Source organism: Stegostoma tigrinum, chromosome 8 (assembly GCF_030684315.1).
Source record: "Stegostoma tigrinum isolate sSteTig4 chromosome 8, sSteTig4.hap1, whole genome shotgun sequence".
NCBI lineage: Eukaryota > Metazoa > Chordata > Chondrichthyes > Orectolobiformes > Stegostomatidae > Stegostoma > Stegostoma tigrinum.
Genome location: NC_081361.1, coordinates 60914196 through 60939049, shown reverse-complemented (window position 1 = coordinate 60939049; position 24854 = coordinate 60914196). Strand labels below are relative to the sequence as shown.

The window sequence follows — 24854 nt, the reverse complement described above, 5'->3', positions numbered from 1 at the left end:
GCATATGATCTGAACAGCATGTCACCGACATTTGTAGATCATTTGGCAGAGAATGCATGTCCTAATTGGACTGGGATCACTGGAAGAACTACTACTAGCATATCTAATGAATAGTATGCGTCAATACCATTGATTTTAGCCCTTTTCAGAAACTCATCTCTCATTTACCTCCTTCATGTAGTCCTTCATCCTCCTTAACAGACTGCACTTCATCATTACTCTCATCTGTCTTTTGTTGGATCCAGGAATCATCCGATTTAGTAACTGGGGCTTCTTCATATCTAGACCACCATGTTAATCGAACCAGCTTTGAAAATATAAATAATTGCAATAATTTACTCTCGGAATTACAGCTGTACGTGCAGAGTAACTTGTCTTGTTGTTAGTACAACACTATATTAAAAAGATGTCTGCTGGAACTTCACTGGTAACATATTGGCCACTTACAACTTTGTGCTCAAATTAGATCAGGAGAAAAATAGCAGGGTACCACTATTTGCAGCAACAATTAACGGCCTCTTGAGGACCTGTCAGGGTCAGTTCCCAATTGCATGCAATTATCCCAGCTCCAGCCAAGACACGAAAGAGGTGACCCACCTGAAAGCAAGACCAGTGTTAGCGTGTCTGGTGGTCTGGGGGATAGCGAGGTAGCAGCTACTTCTACATCAGCACTAGTTTGTGCAGGATCATGGGGCTGGACACAGGCTAGTGGGTGGCTGCTGACATTAACCCCCTGGTGTTTGCTTTCAAACTCCTGCTAGCTTTCCCAAGAGCCCAGCTCCAGAATCCTGGAACTCCCTTCCTAAAGAACTGTGGGTGTCCCTTAAACATCGTCAGTAGCAGTTCAAGAAGGTAACTCATTATCACCTTCTCCAAGGCAATTAAACATGGGCAATAAATGCCGATTCAGCCAACGATGCCCATATTACATGAATTAATAAAACAAAATTCGCATCTGCACTAAAGGTTTTTTAGATCGAGCAGCTTTGGTTCAGACTTTCTGAGCTGCAGCAAAACTCTACACACTGAAGAGGGGGTATGTTTCTACATATTTTGTCCTAGGAGGCAGTCACACCCTTTAGAAGTGGCTCTTATAATTTGGCCAGTGGTCAGGGACAGGGCAGTGTGACTGCAAGTGACACTAGGGCTAGGGATACAGAGAATAGAAGCAAAGAAGCCAAAGCCTTCATAATTGACACAACGGGCTCGAGGTTCTTCATGCTTGTTTAGATGGCAATAGGGGCTGAAAGGTGCATGAGCGAACTGACCATTGTACCATGGTGCAATTTAAGTAGGAGAATCGAATGTAGTGGTAGTGGTGACAATATAGTGAGGATTTACACTTCTCTACAGCAGTGAGAGAGAGGTCATATGTCAGGGTCCCTTCCCCAGTGCAAGCATTCAAGACCTGAGAGGAACTTAACAGTGAGAGGAGAAGGGTCCAGTTATTGTAGACCATGTAGGTACCAATAAATAGGCAAGACAATAAACAGAGCTTGTGTACACTAAGTAGGCATGACTGGAGATGGCAGTGTTGGACAGAGGTGGACAAAGTCAGAAGTCACTTGACTCCAAACACTTCACCTGACAAAGGAACAACATTCCAAAAGCTCGTGATCTCAAATAAACCTGTTGGACTATAACCTGGTATCGCGTGACTTCTGACTTTGTGCAATAAATACAAGGAACTAGCATAAGTTAAGAAGCAGAACCTAAAAGATAAGAACCTCTGGATTATTACTGGAGCCATATGTGAATTATTTTTTATTCATTCATAGAATGTAGGCATCACTGGCTAGGCCAGCATTTATTTCCCATCTCTAATTGCCCAGAGGGTCAACAACTTCAGAGGGTCTGGAGTCACATGTAGACCAGACCAGGTAAGGATGGCAGTTTCCTTTCCTAAAGGACATTAGTGAAACAGATGGGTTTTTCCTGACAATCAGCAATGGATTTATGGTCATCATTAGATTCTTGATTCCTGATTTTTACTGAATTCAAATTCCAGCATCTGCCACGCAGGATTTGATCCCAGGTCCTTGGAACATTACCTGGCACTCCAGATTAACAGCCCAGCAACAACACCATGACACCATAACCTCTCCTTGGTGCAATCGTAATCAGATCAAAGAAATGAATGCGTGGCTCAAAGACTGTTGTGCTAGAAGTGGGTTCCATGGCGCGGAGCACAGTTTTGGGGAAAGAGGGGGTTGTATCACTGGGATGGTCTACATCTGAGCCATGCTGGAGTATAACCACTTAACTCGGGAATAGAGATCCTTTTCAACAAAATACTTAGGTCAAGAGATTCACATTTAGGAAGATACGGTAAATCAGAGTGGAGAAAAGACAAGCGAGAACAGTATTAATGTAAAAAAAATGAAGAACAGATAGTGACAGGATGGCATGGAGAGTACAAATCTGAGCGTGAACCAACAGATATGGCTTGAGGTTAAACAAATAATATAAGGACAAAACTGAAGGCACCGTATGTGAATGTGCATTGCAGAGGGAGGCTAATGTCCTGGGGTCAGTGATTGAAATCCCACCACAACAGATAGCAAAATTTAAACTGAATAATAAAATCTGGAATTTTAAAAAAAGATTAGCCTATTGCTGGTCACCGTCATAAAAACCCAACTGGTTTGTCAGTCCTCTTTAGAGAAAGCAACTTAGAAAGTGAGGAGAGGGTTGGTTTTTCTCATTAATTATGGCATTAGCACAATAGGGAGGGATGATTTATGTTCAGGAAAGCAGTTTGAGAGGAGTTAAGAAAAGATAAAGGCAAGAAGTCACCTGTGGGAATAGCGATAAGGCCCCCAAACACTAACTACATGGTTGGATGGAATATGAAGGATGAAATAATGGAGCTTGTCAAAACTTTTCTACATACACACCAGAAAAATCAGCACAGTTACTTGCAAGAGCACATTTTGGAGTTAACCTGAATTAGGGCATACTAGACCTAGTATTATGGATTGAGACTGAATTAATTAATAACCCCTTAGGATTCAGCAACTAGTAACATGATTGCATTTTATATTAACTCTGAGAGAGAGATTGAGTAGGTCCAAAACTAGCATTTTAAACTTAAATAAGGGCAATTATAACAGGAATGAAAACAGCTAACTGAAGTGAACTAGCAAATTGGGTTAAGGGATAGGTCAACATTTTCAGTGGCAGGCATTTAAAAGGATTTTTCAGAATACACAGAATTGTGACGAGTAGGAAAAATACCAAAGGAAAGATCCACCATTCATGATTAACTGGAAAGAGTGAACATAATATCAAACTTTAAAAAAAAGCATACAATTGTGCAAAAACAGCTGGTAGTTCAGCAAATTGTTTAGAATATACTAAACAGCAAAGAAAGATTCAGGGCTGAATCATATAGTTTTTGACTGGTGGAGTGATTCTCACTGTATAATCTCAAACTGACCACTTTTCCACCATCTCTGTGAGCATCACATCCCATTTCGACTCCATCGTACCATGTGCCATTCCAAAGCAACTTGCCACCCACCAGAGATACCCAAACTGACTGGCATCCTTGGAGCAGTGCCATATTTAAAAGTCCATTGTGCTCCTGGACAAGCACTGTCCATCCAGAGCTCTCATGCCCAGTTCCTAATATTTGGCCAGGGCATGACTGACAGGATGTAATTGGTGCCCCTCTGTGTGGGCATGGTCCTGAAGCTTCTGCTCCCACCCTGGTCCCACGGTGGAGGCCAGGAAACCAACCATAGCAGTCTGGTCTGAGGTTCTCACCCATGTTAAAGCAGCCTCAGCCACCTGCAGGAATACCTGATGCTGTAGATATGAATTCAATGCCTCTGCCACTCCCTAAGTATAATTGTCACCATTTCACTCTGATCCTCAAACTCATTCTATCTCTGCTACTACACACACCTACACACCTCACACTAAGAATCATACTCTATCACTCTCACAAATTCATGCAACATCTTCCCCACTCACCCTCACCCATCCTAAACTTCGATATCACCAACTCTGCTGGGTTGTTTATTGACAACTGCAAAAAGCTCCTGGCTTTGTGTTTTTGCTAAACGACGTGGCAACACAGCAATATTGTGGGCGCCTGCTTTCTCTGGATCGGGGGAACTTTGCAAACAGGCAAGGCAATGCAAGGCAGGAATCCTGCAAGCATTTCGGTACGTTCAGAGCTAGCACTATGACAGTGAATGAAGAGCTTAGAAATGCAGCCTGGTCCAGGCAATGAGCTAGTTATATGTCCCTGAGTGCTCAGTGTCCTTACAACAGTATTGCAATGACAGTTGCCAATGCCACCCAAAACACAGCATCAAATTGCAAAATCAAGCTATATGGAAATGTGCCAGGAGAGTTCATAGTGGCTGGCTCATGGAGTCATACAGTCATACAGCAATGGGACAGCTGCTTCAAGCCAACCAGTCCTTGCTGATCATAATCTCAAAATAAACTAGTCCCACCTGCCTGCACTTGGCCCATATCCCTTGAAACATTTCTTATTCATGCACTTATCCAAATGTTTTTAAATTTTGTAACTGCATCCACCACTTCCTCTGGAAGTTCATTCATAAGCATTTTTTTTTGCGTTTTTGATGATGTCAAAACTGAATCAAAATAGAAAGCTTACACTACTGAAATGTAGTACCTGTAAGAAATCCAAATGTAAAATCTAGAAATAAGCCTGCAATCTCAGGAGGTGATACAAGATCCACACTACCCTCAGTCCAGCATTTTACAACACTTCCCAACATGTCAGATGCCAATGTTTGTGGAAATGGAGAATGTAAAGGCTGATGCCTATGGAGTGTGTCCTGTATGTGTTGGTGCCTAGTGTCCAAAATGGAGGTCATTTGGTTTATAATTTTATATGTTCATATTCTCTACGTACAGCCCAGAAAGCAGAACCCAAATAACTGAAGGCATAACCAGAAAGACTTACAGATTGTTACCAGACAGCTGACATATGGCCCATCAGCCATGATTTAAATGGCAGAGTGGACTTGATGGGCCGAATGGCCTTACTTCCACTCCTATGTGTTATGGTCTTATGGACATATGAATCGTGCGAATGTATGGCTCTGAACAAAAATTGATCTTTTTCACTATTCCTGAAACCACTTCCTTGCTTCGAAAGCGCTGCACTCTTCTGATGTCACAGATTCCCTCTGATATTCTCATTGTCCACTCTCCCCAATCCCACTTCCACCCTCCTCTTATGTCAAAGTGTTTCCTGGTGCAGATGAATCCAGAAATAATATAGGCTTACAACTGAGGCCAAAAGATGTAGAACCATCAATGGGAAGTAGCATCACAGACACTTCAGTATCTCTGCAGTCAATGGCAAGTTGAAAGAAATACCTATACACTGGGTACAGTACAACCAGCAGGTGGCAGCATAACACTAGACAGAGGAGTCTGAAGCAACCAATTAGTATCTGTTACAGAACTTGCTTCTACTGTATTGTAAATGCAGAATGTATCTAACTGAACATCGATCTGTAACTATCCATATATTTTACTGAATGTAGTGGAAGGGAATAAGTTATCAATGGGATACCTGATAACACTACCAGCCATAACAACAGTTTGAATAATATTTATTGTACAGAAGGCCTTACTTCAGAGTAATGCTGAGTTCACTCTCTGCTCTCTGTATAATGTGTGGTTAACAAAATATTCTGCTAAGACCTGCTCCCATCCATCTCTGAGCATGCTTACCACATAAAAAATGAAAAACCTTTTTGCCTAAAGAATGAGAACTGCACCCAAGAGTGCCTGGTACTGCCGTGAAATCTAAACAAAGGCAAGTTACAGGGGAAAAAAAAACCAGCAATCAGAATGCTCGGAATTTCCCCACCCTTGAGAGTTACGGAAGTAGATAAAGGGTGGACGCTGGGAAGTTGTTTCCATTAGGCAGGGAGTCTAAGACCCATGGGCACCGCCTTAGAATTAGAGGGGGTAAATTTAAAACGGAAATGAGGAGACATTTCTTCAGCCAGAGAGTGGTGGGCCTGTGGAATTCATTGCCACGGAGTGCAGTGGAGGCCGGGACGTTAAATGTCTTCAAGGCAGAGATCGACAAATTCTTGTTCTCACAAGGAATTAGGTAGGGGCTACGGGGAGAGTGCAGGGAAGTGGAGTTAAAATGCCCATCAGCCATGATTTAAATGACAGAGTGGACTCGATGGGCTGAATGGCCTTACTTCCACTCCTATGTCTTATGGTCTTAAGGATAGATTTCTGATTACCAATGATATAAAGTATTGTGGGGATAGTGTGAGTAAAAGGAATTGAAGTGTTCAATCAGTGATGATCATATTAAGGGAGGGAGTAGACTAGGAAGGCTGAGTGGCCTGTTCCTGTTCCTAAGCCAGAGAAACTGTACTCAGATCTCCAACTCATATACAAGGTGGTATCAGAGATAATGGGAACTGCAGATGCTGGAGAATTCCAAGATAATAAAATGAGAGGCTGGATGAACACAGCAGGCCAAGCAGCATCTCAGGAGCACAAGGTGGATGGCTTGTGAAATCAACGTGAAAACTGACACAGTTCCAGTCAGAATTCCCCAAGCAATTCATGGATCTGAGGAAACTGATTCCACCTCATCATGTTATGTTAAGGCATGATGGAAAAAGAAACAAATTTCCTTCTTCACCCTCTTGTACAGAAAGTCAGATGAGGAATTGAAACAATCTGCCCTGGAGGCATTATCACAATTAGGGCAGCCTATCAGCTGGTGGTCAGGGATAATCCCTTCCCTGAAGCCCAATGATTCACAATGTATCTGCATAGACCTCAGGCAGTGAAATGAGGCTTTGAAAGGGAGGTGCAGCCCAGGGACTCTTCTAGACCAAACCCTGCTGGAGCTTGGTTTTTACTAAACTGGACATGAACGATAGTTTATGGTAGCTAACTTTAGATCTAGTTTGGGAGATAGTATTACAATTGGCTGGCTTTTGGAACCACATCTGTACTGGATATTTTTCAATGAACCATGAATGGCACGGGTGAAAGGCAGGAGGGAGTTACCCACCACATGGACAACATCCTTATCCATGGATCCAATGTGCAGGAACAAGATACATGGGTGCTTGCAGAACACAGAACTCATGTTTCACCATAAATGTGAGCTCTCTAAACCTAGGATCAATGTTTTCCAATGTATCATCCATGCATCAGTCATCAAAGCTGATCCCTATCAGACAAAAGCCATCAGGGATTCCCATTTCCTTGCTATCTTATAGGGCCTCGATGGTTTATAGCACGGTCAATCGACGGGGGACTCCTCCCTTGTTTGGTGCAGGTGAGTGAACCACTAACAATTACTAGAACAGGGCTAGGGCGGGTATTGGGATGAACACCAACAGAAATCATTTGAAAATCAAGCTCATGTCAATTCCAGTGCTAACTCATTATAACCTAGATCTTCCCAATATCGCCACAGCAGAGACTTCATGCATCAGCTGGGAGCCAGGCTGTTCCAGACTCAAAGAGACAGTACTTTCAGGACACTGGCAACAATGACATGATTCTGTTCATAGGCAGGGCTAGAAAGGCCTATTGATAGACTCTTCACTCTCATCCAGATGGCAGCACCTTCAGATGCACCTTTCTGTCTTCAGAAGTTGTTTCTCGTTGTATCATCATTTTGCGATGTTTAAAACCACTGCCTGGTCCTGCCTCAGCCACTGAAATACCACTGCTCAAGGAAATTCTCACGAGATACACAGCATTGCAGACTTGGTCATTGTAGATAAGTTCACAATGACTACTTCAAATACTTACTGAAGACCTAAGTTTTACATCAATTAGTATGAGAAAGGTGTCTCAATGTTAAAAGCCCTGTTGAAGAAGAATGACGATACTAACATAGTTTTACTAAACTACTCCTCCAGACCACTACTTAATAATCTGGCTCCGGCGAAAGACTATAAACTCAGCTCCTGGCCTATACACTTACAGTAGTTATAAAGGCAGCTCCTGGACTGCAACTGACAGAAACCCAGAAATGGACAAGATCCCTATACACCTGCATTCCGCATGCAGATGGCCTCAAGGCCCTCCGCTTCTTCCTGTCCCGCAGGCCCGACCAGTCCCCCTCCACCGACACTCTCATCCGCCTAGCTGAACTCGTCCTCACCCTCAACAACTTCTCTTTTGACTCCTCCCACTTCCCACAGACTAAGGGGGTGGCCATGGGCACCCGCATGGGCCCCAGCTATGCCTGCCTCTTTGTAGGTTACGTGGAACAGTCCCTCTTCCGCACCTAGACAGGCCCCAAACCCCACCTCTTCCTCCGGTACATTGATGACGGTATCGGCGCCGCCTCTTGCTCCCCAGAGGAGCTCGAACAGTTCATCCACTTCACCAACACCTTCCACCCCAACCTTCAGTTCACCTGGGCCATCTCCAGCACATCCCTCACCTTCCTGGACCTCTCAGTCTCCATCTCAGGCAACCAGCTTGTAACTGATGTCCATTTCAAGCCCACCGACTCCCACAGCTACCTAGAATACACCTCCTCCCACCCACCCTCCTGCAAAAATTCCATCCCCTATTCCCAATTCCTCCGCCTCCGCCGCATCTGCTCCCACGATAAGACATTCCACTCCCGCACATCCCAGATGTCCAAGTTCTTCAAGGACCGCAACTTTCCCCCCACAGTGATCGAGAACGCCCTTGACCGCGTCTCCCGTATTTCCCGCAACACATCCCTCACACCCCGCCCCCGCCACAACCGCCCTAAGAGGATCCCCCTCGTTCTCACACACCACCCTACCAACCTCCGGATACAACGCATCATCCTCCGACACTTTCGCCATTTACAATCCGACCCCACCACCCAAGACATTTTTCCATCCCCTCCCCTGTCTGCTTTCTGGAGAGACCACTCTCTCCGTGACTCCCTTGTTCGCTCCACACTGTCCTCCAACCCCACCACACCCGGCACCTTCCCCTGCAACCGCAGGAAATGCTACACTTGACCCTACACCTCCTCCCTCAACCCTATCCCAGGCCCCAAGATGAATTTCCACATTAAGCAGAGGTTCACCTGCACATCTGCCAATGTGGTATACTGCATCCACTGTACCCGGTGCGGCTTCCTCTACATTGGGGAAACCAAGCGGAGGCTTGGAGACCGCTTTGCAGAACACCTCCGCTCAGCTCGCAACAAACAACTGCACCTCCCAGTTGCAAACCATTTCCACTCCCCCTCCCATTCTCTAGATGACATGTCCATCATGGGCTTCCTGCACTGCCACAATGATGCCACCCGAAGGTTGCAGGAACAGCAACTCATATTCCGCCTGGGAACCCTGCAGCCTAATGGTATCAATGTGGACTTCACCAGTTTCAAAATCTCCCCTCCCCCCACTGCACCACACAACCAGCCCAGCTCTTCCCCCCCACCCACTGCATCCCAAAACCAGTCCAACCTGTCTCTGCCTCCCTAACCGGTTCTTCCTCTCACCCATCCCTTCCTCCCACCCCAAGCCGCACCCCCATCTACCTACTAACCTCATCCCACCTCCTTGACCTGTCTGTCTTCCCTGGACTGACCTATCCCCTCCCTACCTCCCCACCTATACTCTCCTCTCCACCTATCTTCTTTTCTCTCCATCTTCGGTCCGCCTCCCCCTCTCTCCCTATTTATTCCAGAACCCTCCCCCATCCCCCTCTCTGATGAAGGGTCTAGGCCCGAAACGTCAGCTTTTGTGCTCCTGAGATGCTGCTTGGCCTGCTGTGTTCATCCAGCCTCACATTTTATTATAATGGACAAGATGACGTCAGGATTCCAAACCACAGTTACCTTTAAAGGATTTAACCCTGCACGGACCTGATCACACCTCCTCCTGAAACACAGGTTTTCCCAGTATCGGAAAACCTGAGTCCAGAACATTTTTACACACATAGTTGAACAAAAGTGGTTCAAAAACAAATCCTTATGGGACATGACTACCCAACTTCTATCACTCTGAATAACTCCCCTTAAATTCTTACACTAAACTAAACTATAGATATACTTCAAGTAATCATGCTATCTGGCCCCTCATACGACATTATTATGTATCTCTCACGTGGCAGCTTAATAAAAGTCTTCTAAAGGTCCATATATACCAAGCCTACATGACAGCCATTATGCGCACTTCCCATTTTTTAAAATCAAGGAAACTGGATCAATCATGTCATATTTTTAGGAATCAATGCTAATTAATCAATCAATTATATTTTCTCACTTGAAACAATTAACTGTCTCAACATTTATTTTGTCACTGACATTAAGGTGACCAGTCTCTCTCCTTGCCTCTCTCTCTCTGGCTTTCTCTCTCTCTCTCCACGCTGTCTCTCACTCAAACACACACACACACACACACACACACACACACACACACACACACACACACACAGAAATGCTGTCGAATACAGAAAATCTAAAAACAATGAAGAGGGAATTTGCTCTCTCCTCATACAAAAGTCTAATTGTTGGGTCAAAATGGTGCAGGCCAAGGTTTAAACGTGTGATCAATCAAGTAATAATGGTCAGCTGGTTCCTGGGTCAGGCATTAAAAGCCAGTCGAACGTGAAATAGTTGGACTACAACCTTGCACATTCATACTTGTATATCTAATTGCATAAACAGATTTTTAGGACAATAAACTCAATCAAAATCCTTTTTTTAAAAAAAGCATAAAACACAAGATTTAAACTGAGGTGGCAGGAGGATGCAAACCGATACAGGGAGACAGAAGAGGGGTAAAGAAGGGCATAGACAAAAAAGGATACTGTTGGTATGGGGGATTTTAGTGATGTGGACAGGTTGGATAGAGTGGGTTTGTTTTCACTGGAATGCAGGAGGTTGAGGAGCGACTAGGTAGAAGTTTGAAGATTTGAAGATAGTTTGAATTTGAAGAAGTTTGAAGGTAGAAGATGTGAGATTGTGAATGGCATGGATAGAGTGAAAAGCATGAGGCTTTTTCCCAGGGTGGAGGGGACACATTTTCAAGGTGTGGTGTGGGGGTGTAGTTTAAAAAAGATGACCGAGGCAAGCTTTTCACATACAAGGGTGACGAGTGTCCAGAATGCGCTGCCAGAGCAGATGTTGGAAGCAGACACAATACTAACTTTCAAGAAGCAGCTGGATGAATACATGAATAGGAAGGGACTAGAGGGATCTGGATCCTGAAAGTGAAGACAGTTTTAATATGGAAGGGTAAAATGTGTCGGCGCAGGCTTGGAGGGCCGAAGGGCCTGTTTCTGTGCTGTACTGTTCTTTGTTCAAAGGACAGAATGAGAAATAAAGGAGATGGGCAAAGAATTCAAGGAAAAAATTCAAACTTCGCCACAGTGCAAATTATAGACTAGTTGGTCTGACTTCGGTAACAAGGAAAATGTTAGAGCTTTGTGTAAAATAGCACAGCGCTTATAAAATTGTGACAGGATCAGACAGAGTGAGCAAGGATTTACAAAATAGGAACAATGCTTCACAAACCAACTAGAATTTGTTGACAATATGACTTGTAGTATTGATAAGGGGGAGACAGTAGATGTAGTTCACTTGGATTTTCAAGGCTTTTGTAGAGCCTTGAACAAAGAGATTAGAATGTAAAGTTAAAGTGCATGGGATTGGGGATTGGTGTTCTGACATGGACAGAGAGCTGGTTGGCAGACAGGAAACAAAGATAGGGATAAATGGGAAAATAAAGCAAGAACTATGGATCCTGGAATTCTGAAACAGAAACAGGAATTACTGGAGAAACTCAACGGGTCTGGCAGTATGTGTGTTGAGAGAGCAGAGTTAATGTTTCAAGACCATGACTCTTCTTCAGAACTGCGCAACATCGAGGGCCGAAGGGCCTGTACTGTGCTGTTATATTGTATGTTCTATGTTCTATGATGGCAGCTAGGAAAAGGTGGTAGAGATCCTGTGAGGAGGATGCAGAGATGCTTCAGGAATTTGGACAAGTTGAGTGAGTGTGAAAATGCATGGTAGATGAGATCTGATATGGATAAATGTGAGATTAATCACTCTGGTAGCAAAAATCGGAAGATATAGATTATTATCTGAATGGTGACAGATTGAGAAAGGGGGAGGTGCAATGAGATCTGGGTGTCCTTGCACACCAGTTGTTGATAGTATGTATGTAGTGCAGCAGGTGGTGAAGATGGCAAATGCTACGTTGGCCGTCAGATAAAATTCTAAAGAGGACGAGACCTGTAAAGCAGGAAGAATGTTCTTGATAGATGCGGAGTGCACAACCAGACGTCACCATTTAAGGAAAGGGATTCAGACTGAAATGAGGAGAAACTTCTTTACCCAGAGAGAGAAGAACGTGTGGAATTCTCTGTCACAGAAAGATGTCGAGACCAAAATGTTCTCAAGAAGCAAGGGATATAGTTCTTAGGGCGTTTGGGATCAAACGGATCAGAAGAAAGATTACTGAGCTGGATGCTCAGCCATGATCATATTGTATAGAGATTGTAGGAACTGCAGATGCTGGAGAATCTGAGAAAACATGGTGTGGAGCTGGATGAACACAGCAGGCCAAGCAGCATCAGAGGAGTGTGAAAGCTTGACGTTTCGGGCCGGGACCCTTCTTCAGAAATAAAATCATATTATAAATCATATAAAGTCATAAATAAAATCATATCAACAAAATCATATTGTATAATTGAGCAGCCTTGAAAGGTAGAATGGTCTAACCCTGCTCCTGTTTTAAATGGAAACAACTAAACAGGCAAGAATTTGGAATACTCTTCATAGACAAAAAGACCAATTTTACATAGATGTAAAACTAAAAAAAAGTTTCTTTAAACTGTCGTGTAAATGGTCAATGCCTATTACTTACATTTTCTTCCTCAATGGGTGGAGTCACTAGGCTGACAGCAGCGATAACAATCGCAGTAAGTATACACAGTAGCAAAGCAAAGTAAAGGTAATGCATATTCTTGAGGATGCCAGGTCTGTTATCCACATCACCACATGATGGAACGTCATAAACAAACTCAATGATCATTCGAATTAGACCCACAGCCAGTCCTGCCATAAGGCCCCAGAAAGCACCCTGTGACATAAACAAAGATGCCCCATTATTTTTACTGCTGATTATTACCAGCAAAGTCAATTTGTTATCTAACTATCACATTCACTACACTATGGAAATAACTATAACGCCCTGTACTGAAAATAATAAATCTTTTTACGTTTTCATTGTAAGCAAGGAGCACATCTATATACAACTTGCTGTGGTGCTACTCATTTATTTCAATTCCAAAAACAAATATTCCTGTTTTATAGGATTATGAAGGACTTTAAATCAGTGAGCAAATTGAATGCCAAACCCTTGGGGGTGAGAGTGGTGGTGGGCAGTGCATTTAATCTGGCAGAAAGGTAGTAGGTGGGTTCTTGAGGCACCTTATACCTCCTGCCCAACTCAGCTAGTTAATTCGCCTCATCATGCTGCTGCTGGTATTAACCCTGTAGTGAGTGTGGGGGGATCGGGGGAGCAACTTGTAATGGGGAAATACAAGCCACTGGCAGCTCTCACTGCTGACCTGCTTACCTGTAAACCTCCCCACCCCTGTGACCATGGGCCCAGTATTGATACATGGTCTTGGGGTAGGGGGCTGTGTCAGCAGCCGGTCCAACGCTGAGCAGCACTGTAACTCAGCAATGCTGCTGGTGCCCAATTAACTGAGTGACACTTAATACAGCCCACCTTCCTTGAAGGATGAAGTACAGGGATCTAACAAGCTAGATGGATAGATCCCCAACATCCCCTGTAAGTACCACCCAATTCCTGAACTTTCCTATTTATCCTTTTACATGCTATCTGCACTAATCTTGTAAATGCACTGGGTTACTGGAGATATCATATTAGACATTGAATCCTTCACATAATTCTGTGGGAGAAATCCTAATGGCAGCACAAGTCTGTGTTTAGGCTATGTGTTATAGATAAATAATGCTAAAACCTGCTGTCGTGGTTAGAACCAGGTGGATCACTGACTGTGAGATCCTTGATTGGGGCTGTTAAACTGGGTCAATCAGGGAGCCCTGGCTGACAGATATAAACAGGAAGTTCAGGATCTCCTTGCTTCAGGGACTGGCTCTGAGCTGGTTAGTCACAGCTGTGCACATGTAAATGAAGGCTGACTTGGTGACAGGATATTGGCCTCTGTGCAATTATTTGGTTTATCAATAACCCACAAAATAGCTGATCTATATTAATCTAAGTGGTCTTTTTTTAAATCCACTCATGGAATATGGGCGCTATGGGCTGGCCAGTATTTTATTGTCTATCTGTAGCTGTTCTTGAGAAGCTGGTGGTGAGCTGCTTTATTGGACTACAGCAGACCATGTGCTGTGGATGGATCCGTTCAGGAGGGAATTCCTGGGTTTTGATGCAGCAACAGTGAAGGAATGGTGGTATACTTCCAAGTCAGGATGATGGGTGGCATGGAGGGTCACTTAGATGTGGTGGTGTTCTGTTACTGGCCCACTTAAAGAACTTCACCTTAGACAAGGGTGGGTGGACCAGCCTCGGGCTTGCTAGGCTCCCAGTAACATTGCAGACACATCAGGACAGTCAGGAGTTTGGTGGGAAGGTCACCCAGGATATTTCTTGGCACCCCCACCTACAAACCCATTGGCAGGGGCCTGTAAAATCCTGCCTGATATGTCTTTTGGATACTGTGCACTTAGGAAGCACATACATCGAAGAGAAACTGATTGAGAGATCCATGTTCTCCGCTGGTGTGATAATGGAATCACCACAGTAAGGCTCAATGCTGTCAGGACAGATAGAAAAAACAACCAGGCCATCATTTCTTTTTGTCAGTGACTGCTATCACAACGCATGTACAATAAACTTTGTTTAAAATTGCACCTTATGAAGTGGCACTCTCGATAAACCTGCTGAAATAATATACCTGAAATACCTGACATTTTTTATATTATTGCAATCTCTACAATAACCAAATAGTCAGTTGAGGGTATGAATGAGAGGGTTATCTGCTGGGGAATTTTTATTTAAGGCAAAGGTGCAGTATTATTTACGTGATTTATGCTGTAAATAAAGTATAACAGTGATATCTATACCCCCTGCATTACATTATTGTGTGTTTTTACATTGACTGTGTGGACGTTTTGATCAACTGGAATATTTGATCAACCAACATTCTCCTTGTCCCACAGGTATCATAGAATCATAGAGTCCCTACACTTGGCCCATCAAGTCCACACCGACCCTCTGAACGGCATCCCACTAGACTCAAACCCCACATCCCATCCCTGCATTTCCTCTTGCTAACCCACCTCACCTGCATATCCCTGGACATTTTGGGCAATTTAGCATGGCCAATCCACCTCACCTGCACATTCAGAAACATTGAAAGCATAGAAACTTGGACCAGGAATAATCCATTCAGCCCTTTGAACCAGTTCCATCATTCTAAAGAACAATACTAATCATCTATCTCAATGTCATATGCCCACTTTCTCCCCATACCCACTAACGCATTAAAATCTAGAAATGTATCTTTCTTTAATATATTCAGTGACTTGGCCTCCACAGGTTTTTCTCATCTCAGTCTTAAATGGTCTACCCAGGGTCCTGCTACTGTGTTCCCCGATTCTGGAATTAGAGAATCAGATTAAAACAGAATTGGAACTTGACAGTAGTAGCCACCCATCAAAAATCCTTCCAGCAACGCCTGTACTTGTATCTGAAGAATTGTCACTTGGCTGAACCCATGAAGTTATAACCCAGACAGTTTGGTGAAACCACGTCTGATTTAGAACCTCAGTTTTCTGCTGACATAAAGGTGCCATTGAACAGCTTTTTTTTAGTCAATCTTTCGTAACACATTGCCTTTATTGATTTTAACAGACATAATCTGTAAAAGATTTAAAGATACCTTCAGCAGGCTGACCATTATTAGAACATTAAAAAAAAACAGCACTTGTAACAACTCTCACCCCGTGGTGTTCCAAGCCAATAAAGGAAACATTAAGAGGGGCGACCAAAAGCATGGTTGGGGAGATATTGAGGACTTGGATTCAGGCAAAATGAATACATTTTGGATTTTAACACCGGTATCAGAAAGTAACAAAGCTGTGAGATGGTCACAGCAATTCGACTGTGTCACAAATTCCCAAATGGGAAATAAAACCTGTCACTGGGTACAGCATCAAGTTTCCCTGAAATATGGTACAGGTTCTTACCTGCTCATTTACTCTCTTCCAGAATACTGCCATAACGAAGAGTGCAGTGATTGGTGGTGCGAGGTAACTTGTAATGGACTGAATGTAGTCAAACAGCTTGCCACTGTTAGCTGTCTGAATAATGGGGATCCACAATATACTGATGACAACTAGGAAAACAATAAATATCCTGACAAAGAAAAGGAAATTAATGTAGAAGCAGGAGAAAAGAACATTACATGCTTTATTTCCCCTGGTGGGGAGGATAACCATGAAAAATGATGTGAAAACAACCTTCAGGCACATCCTAGGCATGGGTCAGGGGTCCCGTATGACTACTACAGATCTCTGTCCTGATTCAGGTCTGTATGTCAACGACCGACTTTATTTATGGAATCATTTTAATAATGGTGAAAGGACTTATGAGATTTTCTTTGTTATGAGGAAGCAGAACAGCACAGTAAAAACATTAAACAATATGAGTGCTCCTCATTGCCGCTTTGTGGACGCTTTTAAAAATAAAAGATGCATTCCTTTCCTTTCGTATGACTGCTGCACAAATAACTCTCCATGAATCTCAAAACAATCATGTTAAGCAGAGTGGAAGACATATGAAAAACCTCTTTCCCATTTATAAATGTTTGCAAGTAGTAAAGACATTAAGGTCGCTTCACAGAAAATGAATACCAAGATAAGAAAGGAAGTTATTAGGACTGGCTAGAACAGATATTGGAAATTTGAATTCAAAGTCTATTAATTTATTAGATCATACCATGTAGGGGTTGCTGGTTAGGCCAATATATATTGTCCATTCACGATTGTCTTTGAGAAGGTAGTTATTCAGTTAAATTAAATGCATCTGGAATACCATTCAGTTCATAACCATGAAGCGGTTATCAGTCAGAAAATCCCTTTTGGTCACTAATGCCCACTGGGGAACCCTTCAACCCTGCAGCAACTAAAATACTATGAATTTATACTAGTCCCACTTTCTAACACTTGGACCATAGCCCTGAATATAATAACATTTCAAGTGCTCATCCTCGTACCTTACAAAAGTTGCGAGGTTTCCCACCTCAGCTACTATCCCAGAAAATGTATTCCAGATTTTCACCACCCTCTGGGTGAAAAATGTTTCCTCAAATCCACTCTCAACCTCCTGCTTTTCATCTTAAAATTATTCCCTCTTGTTACTGATCCTTCGCCGAAAGGAAGTGGCTGTTTTCTATCTAGTCTTCCCACACTCCTCAATCTAATACACCCTTATCATAAGACAATAACATAAGGAGCAGAATTAGGCCATTTGGCCCATTGAGACTGCTCTCCCATTTGATCATGGCTGACATGTTTCTCAATTCCCATTACTCATCAAAAATCTATTGATCTCTGTCTTAAATAAACTCAATGACTTGGCCTCCACAGCTTTCTGCAGCATTGAGTTGCACAGATTAACCAACCCCTGGCTGAAGAAATTCCTCTTGATCTCTGTTCTAAAGTGCCATCGATTCACTCTGAGGCTGTGCCCTCCGGTCCTCGTCTCTCCCACTAGAGGGAAATCTTCGCTGTGCCCACTCTACCCAGGCCTCTCAGTATTCTGAAAGTTTCAATAAAATCCCGCGTCATCCTTTGAAACTTCATTGAGTACAGACCCAGAGTCCTCAACTGCCCCTCATTTGACAAGCTCTTCATTTCCAGGATATGTCTCCTCTGGAAGCCTTCTGATGTCCGTTCATCCTTGCATAGACATGGGGCCCAAAACTGTTCACAATATTCCAAATGCAGCCGAACCAGAGCTTTTTCCAGCCTCAGCAGTGTGTCTCTGCTTTTGTAATCTAACTCTCTTGAAACAAATGTCTGATGAAAGGTGTAAACCTGAAACATTGACTTTCCTGCTCCTCTGATGCTGCCTGACCTGCTGCGTTCCTCCAGTTTAACACTGTATTGACTCTGACTTTAGCATCTGCAGTTCTTGCTATCTCCCAATGACTTAGCACTACTTAAGTGCTGGTCAGTTGCATGCAGTGTCAGGCCAGATTTTCCTCCTCTCTCGACAGGTCCCAAATTTGTGTTCCACAGTCAGCCTGTTGTCCTTGCAATGGACAGGCTTAAATACTGGCCCAGTCAGTCATGTCCACATCATATGAGTGAATTTTAAAAATAAGATGGTAAACAGAGCTCAACCGCTTCTCTCACTACTCAGCTGGACATTGGCACAGCGGTTTAGTACAAGTATTCCCATGTGAGTTTTGCCACATCAGGGTAACCAAACAAGTGACACTGGCTCCTGGTCACCCTGGCATATGCAATACCATTAATGCACAGTTGTACTGGGACGCTTCTAAAGAGCCTTCCAGCCCCAAGGGTGAGATAGGCCTCTACATCTCACTGTGGTGCAAGTGGGAAAAGTGAGAGCACAAGTGACTTAGGGAAGAAGAGCTTAAACCAATAAATGTTTTCCAGAGGAAGTCACTCTCTGCAGACGTTTCAGAATAAATCAGAGTCAAACAGAACATGAAACTCCTCCTTCAGCAGGAAAACTTGGCATACCTCCATTGGAAATGAAAATCTAATGGTTTCTATAATGTGTGATCAATCGTCAATGTCAAGTATACTCCTGGGTGACAAGTTAAAAGTCTAACAAGTGGCAAACACACCCCGGGGCCCTTCCACATGACCTTTTATTGAATACGGTAACGAAGCTCGTTCTTAGTCTCAGCAAAAGTGTGGTTGTCTGAATCAAGGGCCACCCAAAACAGACAGCACACAACCATTCAGCAGTTTGCTACGTCGATGATTCTTATTCTTATTAATATTCCCCTGTAAATCCAACTTTTGAATCATTTTTGCTGGAGTCTGAACCTACCTGCCAACAATCATCAGCTCCAGTTCAGTGGCATTTGACCGAAATCTCTGCCAGATGTCCATGGTGAAGAGTGTGCTGCTGCTGTTAAAGATTGAGGTGAGTGAACTCATTAAAGCAGCCATCAACACTGCTATCATTAGTCCCTTCAAGCCTGGTTCAAAATAAACAAAGAAAATAAAAGCAGTCATTTTGAAGACAATTTTTTTTTGGTGCAGGGACATGTTGGGGAAAGGGGAACAGCAGCCAACACCCAAAACCTCTGAGTTGAAACCCACAAATCTCTATAGTGTAAATTGAGGCCAGTCATAATCTCATTAGTCACTTACCAAGAAATGCGAGTGATTAAATCCTATAATTACTGTTATAATTAAGAGATGATCCACTTACAGGCATTTGTGGTTGTTAACCAATGACCTCAAAAATGAGCAATCCACCAGCCCTGAACAAAAGGGGCAGATTTTTGTCACAAATATATGTGTTGGGAGTCGGCAAATTTTTCTATTCCTATGCTCTGATTGCACCCTGGGAGAAGCCCACTCATCCTATTTTCATGATGGGGAGGTGTGAATGGGCTGGAGATGGGTCCATCCTCAACAGAGATGGGCCTGAAGTGGCCACAGAAGTGATTGGGTGGCAAAGCAAGATGTTTCGAAAGCTCAGCTAAATTTACCAGGTCATCCGCCCAGTCGCAGAGGTTCTCTTGCCTTCATGGTCTGCCCTATACAAGCCCCACGCCTATCCATATTTCCATGGACAGTCCTAGCTTCTTCCATTCCCACTCAACTGGTTGTGTTTTTTTTAGTCATTCAGGGTATGTGGACTTCATTGACTAGTTGGGCATTTACTGCCTATCCCTAGTTGCCCTTGAGAATGTAGATTCCTTTGGGACTGTGTGAACAAAATCTTGTTGGAACGAGGTTAATGACCCTTCTTGGAACTCAACCAAGTCAGTATAATTGGACCATCTGGAAAAATACAGATTTGGTAACTTTCTAGGCTACCTAAGTTGAAGCAGTTGCCAAATGGCCTTATTATGAACGCTTGGCTGAGTTCCAAGAATTACTAATGGACTCAGTTCAGCTGAAATTGATCTAATCAGCTGCAAAGGGGAGTGCTATTTTGTGTAACCAACATCTTTATTAACTTGTAAAACCTGATTTTTCTTTGAAAAGCTTTTTCAAAGCATATATGTTTATTTAGATAAGACTAAGAACTGTGCATTTCAAGTTTCCTTAGTGCGATGTTCAATGAGTGCTTGAATGACAACTTTATGAGTAAGAGGTGTTAGAATTTTTAAAGGGAGTGCTGAATGACTAAGTTTTCTTTTGTTTCATAATTAAAAACTGAAGCTCCCCCCATGGCCCGTTTCCAAGTCAGGGTGGTAATTAGCTCGGAGTTAAATTGGAGTTTGTAGTCACCCCATGTACCTACTGTCCATGTTCTTCTGGACTGTGGTTGTTATCGGTTTGGAGGGCGATACATAGGGAGGCTTTTCTGAATTCTCTAAATTCTGCAGTGCATCTTGTAAATGTTTATTGCTATTGGGCTACTGAGTGCACTGGTGGAGGAAGTGAATACATGTGGATGCGATTCTAATTAAGCAGGCTGCTTTGTCCAGGATGCTGTCAAACTTGTTGGCTGTTGTCGAAGCTGCACACATCTAAATAGACGGGGAGAATTTCACCATACTCCTAATTTGTGCCTTGTAGATGGTAGATAGGCCTTAGGGTGACAGGAGGTGAGTTACTCACTGCAGGATTCCTAGCCACTGACCCACTCTTGTACTCAAAATAGTTGAATGGCTTCTGATCAATGGTAACCCTCACGATGTCAATGTTCAGGATTCACTAATGGTAATGCCATTGAATGTCGAGTGCCGATGTTTAGATTGCCTCTTATTGGAAATGGTCATCACCCAGCACTTTTGTGGTATGAATGCTGTTTGCCCTTATCAACCCAAGTCTGGATTTTGTTCAGGTCTTGCTGAATTTGAACATGGCCTGCCTCAGTCTCTGAGGAATTATGGATGGAGCTGAACACTGTGCAACCATCAGTAAGCATGCTCAGTTCTGACTTTAGGGTGGAGTGAACATCATTGAGATGAAAATGGTTAGGCTTAGGTCACTGTACTGAAAAACTCTCTGGGATTTACTGTGTTTCAGTGGTAGTGTCCCTACCTTTAGATCAGGAGGTCCAGGTTCAGGTCATGCGACACCAAAGGTTAATAATAACATCTCTGTACAGGTTGCTAAGAAACTATCTACCCTGAGGAATTCCTGCAGAGATGTCCACATTGTTGGGTAAATGTTGATTTTTGTAGCCATACTGGAACAGCTTGACTACGAGTGCAGCAAGTTCTGGAGCATATGTCTTTAGCACTATTTAGTACTGGCAGGGTCCATAGCCTTTAAACTCTCCACGTCATTTGCTGTTACGTGGAGTGAAACGAATTGGCTGAAAACGATATCTCTGATGTTGGAGATCTCGGAAGCGGGCTGAGAGGGATCATCCAAATGTCACTTCTCGCTAAAGATTGTTGCAAATGCCTTGCCTTTTACACTGATGCGCTGCACTCCCCCTTCATTGAGGATGGGAACATTTATGGAGTCTCATGTTTCAGTAAGTTAATCGTCCACTACCATTCATGACTGGATGTGGCAGGATTGCAGAACTTAGATATGATCTGTTGGCTGTGGCATTACATTGTTCTATCACTTGCTACTTGTACTGAGCTTGGCAAAATGTTGCAGCGATTCTCACATATGGTCCATAATGCTATCTCTGTCATCAGTAGGAGAGAGAGATTAATGTGGTGAATGGGGTGCCAACTGCTTTGTCCCAGATTGTATTAGAGTTGCATTCATCCAGGCAAAATGGACAGTATTCTATCACACTTCTGACTTGCACTTTGTAGATGGTGGGACAGCTTTAGTAAGTCAGGAACTGTTATTAGCTACTGAGTTTCTAGCCTCTAGACCACTCTTGTACTAGCAGCATTTATACAGCTGATCCAGTTAATGCCTGATCAATGCTAAACTCAGGCTGTTGAGCATTTATGAGTTTGAAGTTGTCCATTGGAAGAAATGTCCAAGGGCCCGATCTGATTAATCTGATGCAACAGTCACCAAAAAACAAGGAGTGAAATAGCTGCAGGCTGGAATACCAGGTGGAAATTGTCCAGCTGTATTTTGTTACTTGTTCAAAACATTTCCACCGGGTAGTTAAGATTCATCCTAATAAATATCTGATTTAAGTGTTTGACACCTAGCAATTAAGGCTTATGTTGTTGATTTTGATGTTTTTGGGAAATTAACTGAACCCACTGAAATTGCCCAAATAGCAGACATCTTTCCATTTGGAATCCAATGGTTTTGTGAATTCTACTTTTGTGGACAAAGTCTGAATAGGCCGTGTCTTGGAGGAGAAAGGGAAGTTAAGTCATCCTGTGCCAGTTACAAGTTCCACTCCGAGCGACTCACCATCCTACTTGGAAATGTATTGCCATTCCTTTAGTGTCACTGGGAATTCCCTCCATAAGGGCATTGTGGGTTAACCTACAGCACATGGACTGCAGCAGTTCAAGAAGGCAACTCAGCACCAACTTCTCATGGGTGACTAAAGACGAGAAATGCCCACATCCCATGAGTAAACAATAAAAAAACGTGAGCTACAGAGTCAGACTGAACTGAATGGTTTGTCTGCCTGACTTCTGTTGGGAAATTGACATCTTGCTGTTGTGGTGCATAATCTGGTGGAAGAAAATAACTTTCAGAATAATGATACAAAATATATCAATTATGAATTAATAACAATAGTTGACGATTTCAACAACCTTGCCTGCGGAAACACCAGGCAGTGGGCAATGAAACAACTAAACAGGTCCTAAATTCATATGTATAAATTTCTGGAACTAAAAGATATGAGTACACACCCACAGGCATGAGTTCCATCACCAGTTTCGGATACGCTATGTTCGAACACCCAACTCTGACCCCGCAGACAGATTCACACACGTTAGGATCCACACAGGCCACCTGATCTGGAAAAGGTCAAATTAAATTCACATTGAAGGAAATATGGTCGGTAAGAGCGTTTTCATTACTTTTAAAAACATTTCAAAACCACAGATCCTACCTTCAACCTTATTTGTGTTGTAAACTTCTGAAACATCCACCGTTCTGCTGGTTTCACAGAGCCTCCTGAATAGGGTTTACTCTCGGGAATGTGCGTTCACAGCACCTGGTATCTTTAAAGATGGCTTCTGTTGGTGCATGTGCGCGAGGACACAGACGATGACAGTCCCTTCATATCAGGGATCTCAGTTACCTCTGTGCCGTGTGACAGCGATGTTGTGAACGCTCAATAATGAGCTGAGATTCTAGTTAATGTTCGCCATCAAACCGGAGACACAGCGGCTTGGGATGTTGGAGGAGGCTGTCTGAATCCACAAGAAGGCCTTCCAATTTCTGGTTGAAGCCTAACTAAATTACTGCTCTATATAGGCATAGAGTCATTTCTGTCTGAGAAAGAATCAAGTTTCATGCAATCCCCTTCTACTATGCTGCCAGTGTCAAGGTGTGACAGTGGAGACACTAACTAATCCCAGAAATCCAAAATAGAAACAACTGTATTTGCATTCAAATGATATAATTCTAACTGCTGTTGGGTGGCTGGCAGTGCCTAATTTCATATTCCTATGCTTTGAAACCTTCATGATTAGAATATTTAACATCTCCAGGACAATCTGGAGCTTCCCCTATGAATAGAGATAATAAAATGTGAGGCTGGATGAACACAGCAGGCCAAGCAGCATCTCAGGAGCACAAAAGCTGACGTTTCGGGCCTAGACCCTTCACCTTCCCCTATGAATGTATGGATTCAGCACCATCTTTCATACAGGCTGCTGCCTCACTGTCACTTTGAAGTGATGACACCTGCAATCCTCTGATTCTGCACATATTCATATGGTGCTGCTTCTAAACACAGTGTTAGCCTTTTCTCTCTAAAATGCAACAGCTGTACAGTGGGGAGGACAGTGGTTCAGTGGTCAGCACCAGGGACCTGGGTTCGATTCCAGCTTTGGGCAACGGTCAGTGCGGAATTTGCACATTATCCCCGTGTCTGCATGGGTTTTCTCTGGGTGCTCTGGTTTCCTACCATGCTCCAAAGATGTGCAGATTTAGGTGGATTGGCCATAGTGTCCAGGGATGTGTCGGCTAGTTGGATTAGCCATGGGAAATGCAGGGTTGCAGGGATAGGGTAGGTGTCCAGGTGGGATGCTCTTTGGACGGTTAGTGTGGACTTGATAGGCCAGGTGGCCTGATTCCACACTGTACTGATCCTATAACTGAAAACATCATTGTTTGTCACTTTACTAACATAGATTAATTCCTGGATATCAGAAGAGCAATTAGAAATCTGAAGATCCATTCTATGAAAGGCAAGTATCACATTCTGAAACTGTGTTAACAATCGTTTCGAAGCAAAGCCTTCTGTTCTTTTAAGCATCAATTTTATACATACCTGGAAAAAGTGCTCTACTAATCATGCCTGGCCAAACAATAAAAAACATAGGCATCATCTTCAGGTATCCTCCAAAAACTGACCCTGCTTTAGCATGAGAAAGGTTTCTTGCTGAAAGGGACCTCTGTACAATTACCTGTTTATGAAGAGACAACTGAAAATAAATGAAATCAGTTCACAAAGTGTCTTCAACTATCATCTCATTAAGGCCGTCATGGTGGCTCAGCGGTTAGCGCTGCAGCTTCACAGTGC

General features: G+C 43.2%; 1 protein-coding gene across 3 annotated transcripts in view; it reads right to left on the bottom strand.

Moving 5' to 3' along the window:
• Positions 1-24854, bottom strand: part of slc5a9 (solute carrier family 5 member 9) — a 96307-nt gene that overhangs the window by 5272 nt on the left and 66181 nt on the right. For all 3 annotated transcript variants that reach the window (XM_048540048.2, XM_048540046.2, XM_048540049.2), the window contains 6 exons: positions 24603-24738; positions 23011-23118; positions 19080-19230; positions 16238-16406; positions 12861-13076; positions 169-307 (listed from right to left, as the gene is read on the bottom strand). In XM_048540048.2, coding sequence (XP_048396005.2) covers positions 169-307; positions 12861-13076; positions 16238-16406; positions 19080-19230; positions 23011-23118; positions 24603-24738 — 919 coding nt within the window. The remainder of the gene's footprint in view (positions 1-168; positions 308-12860; positions 13077-16237; positions 16407-19079; positions 19231-23010; positions 23119-24602; positions 24739-24854) is intronic.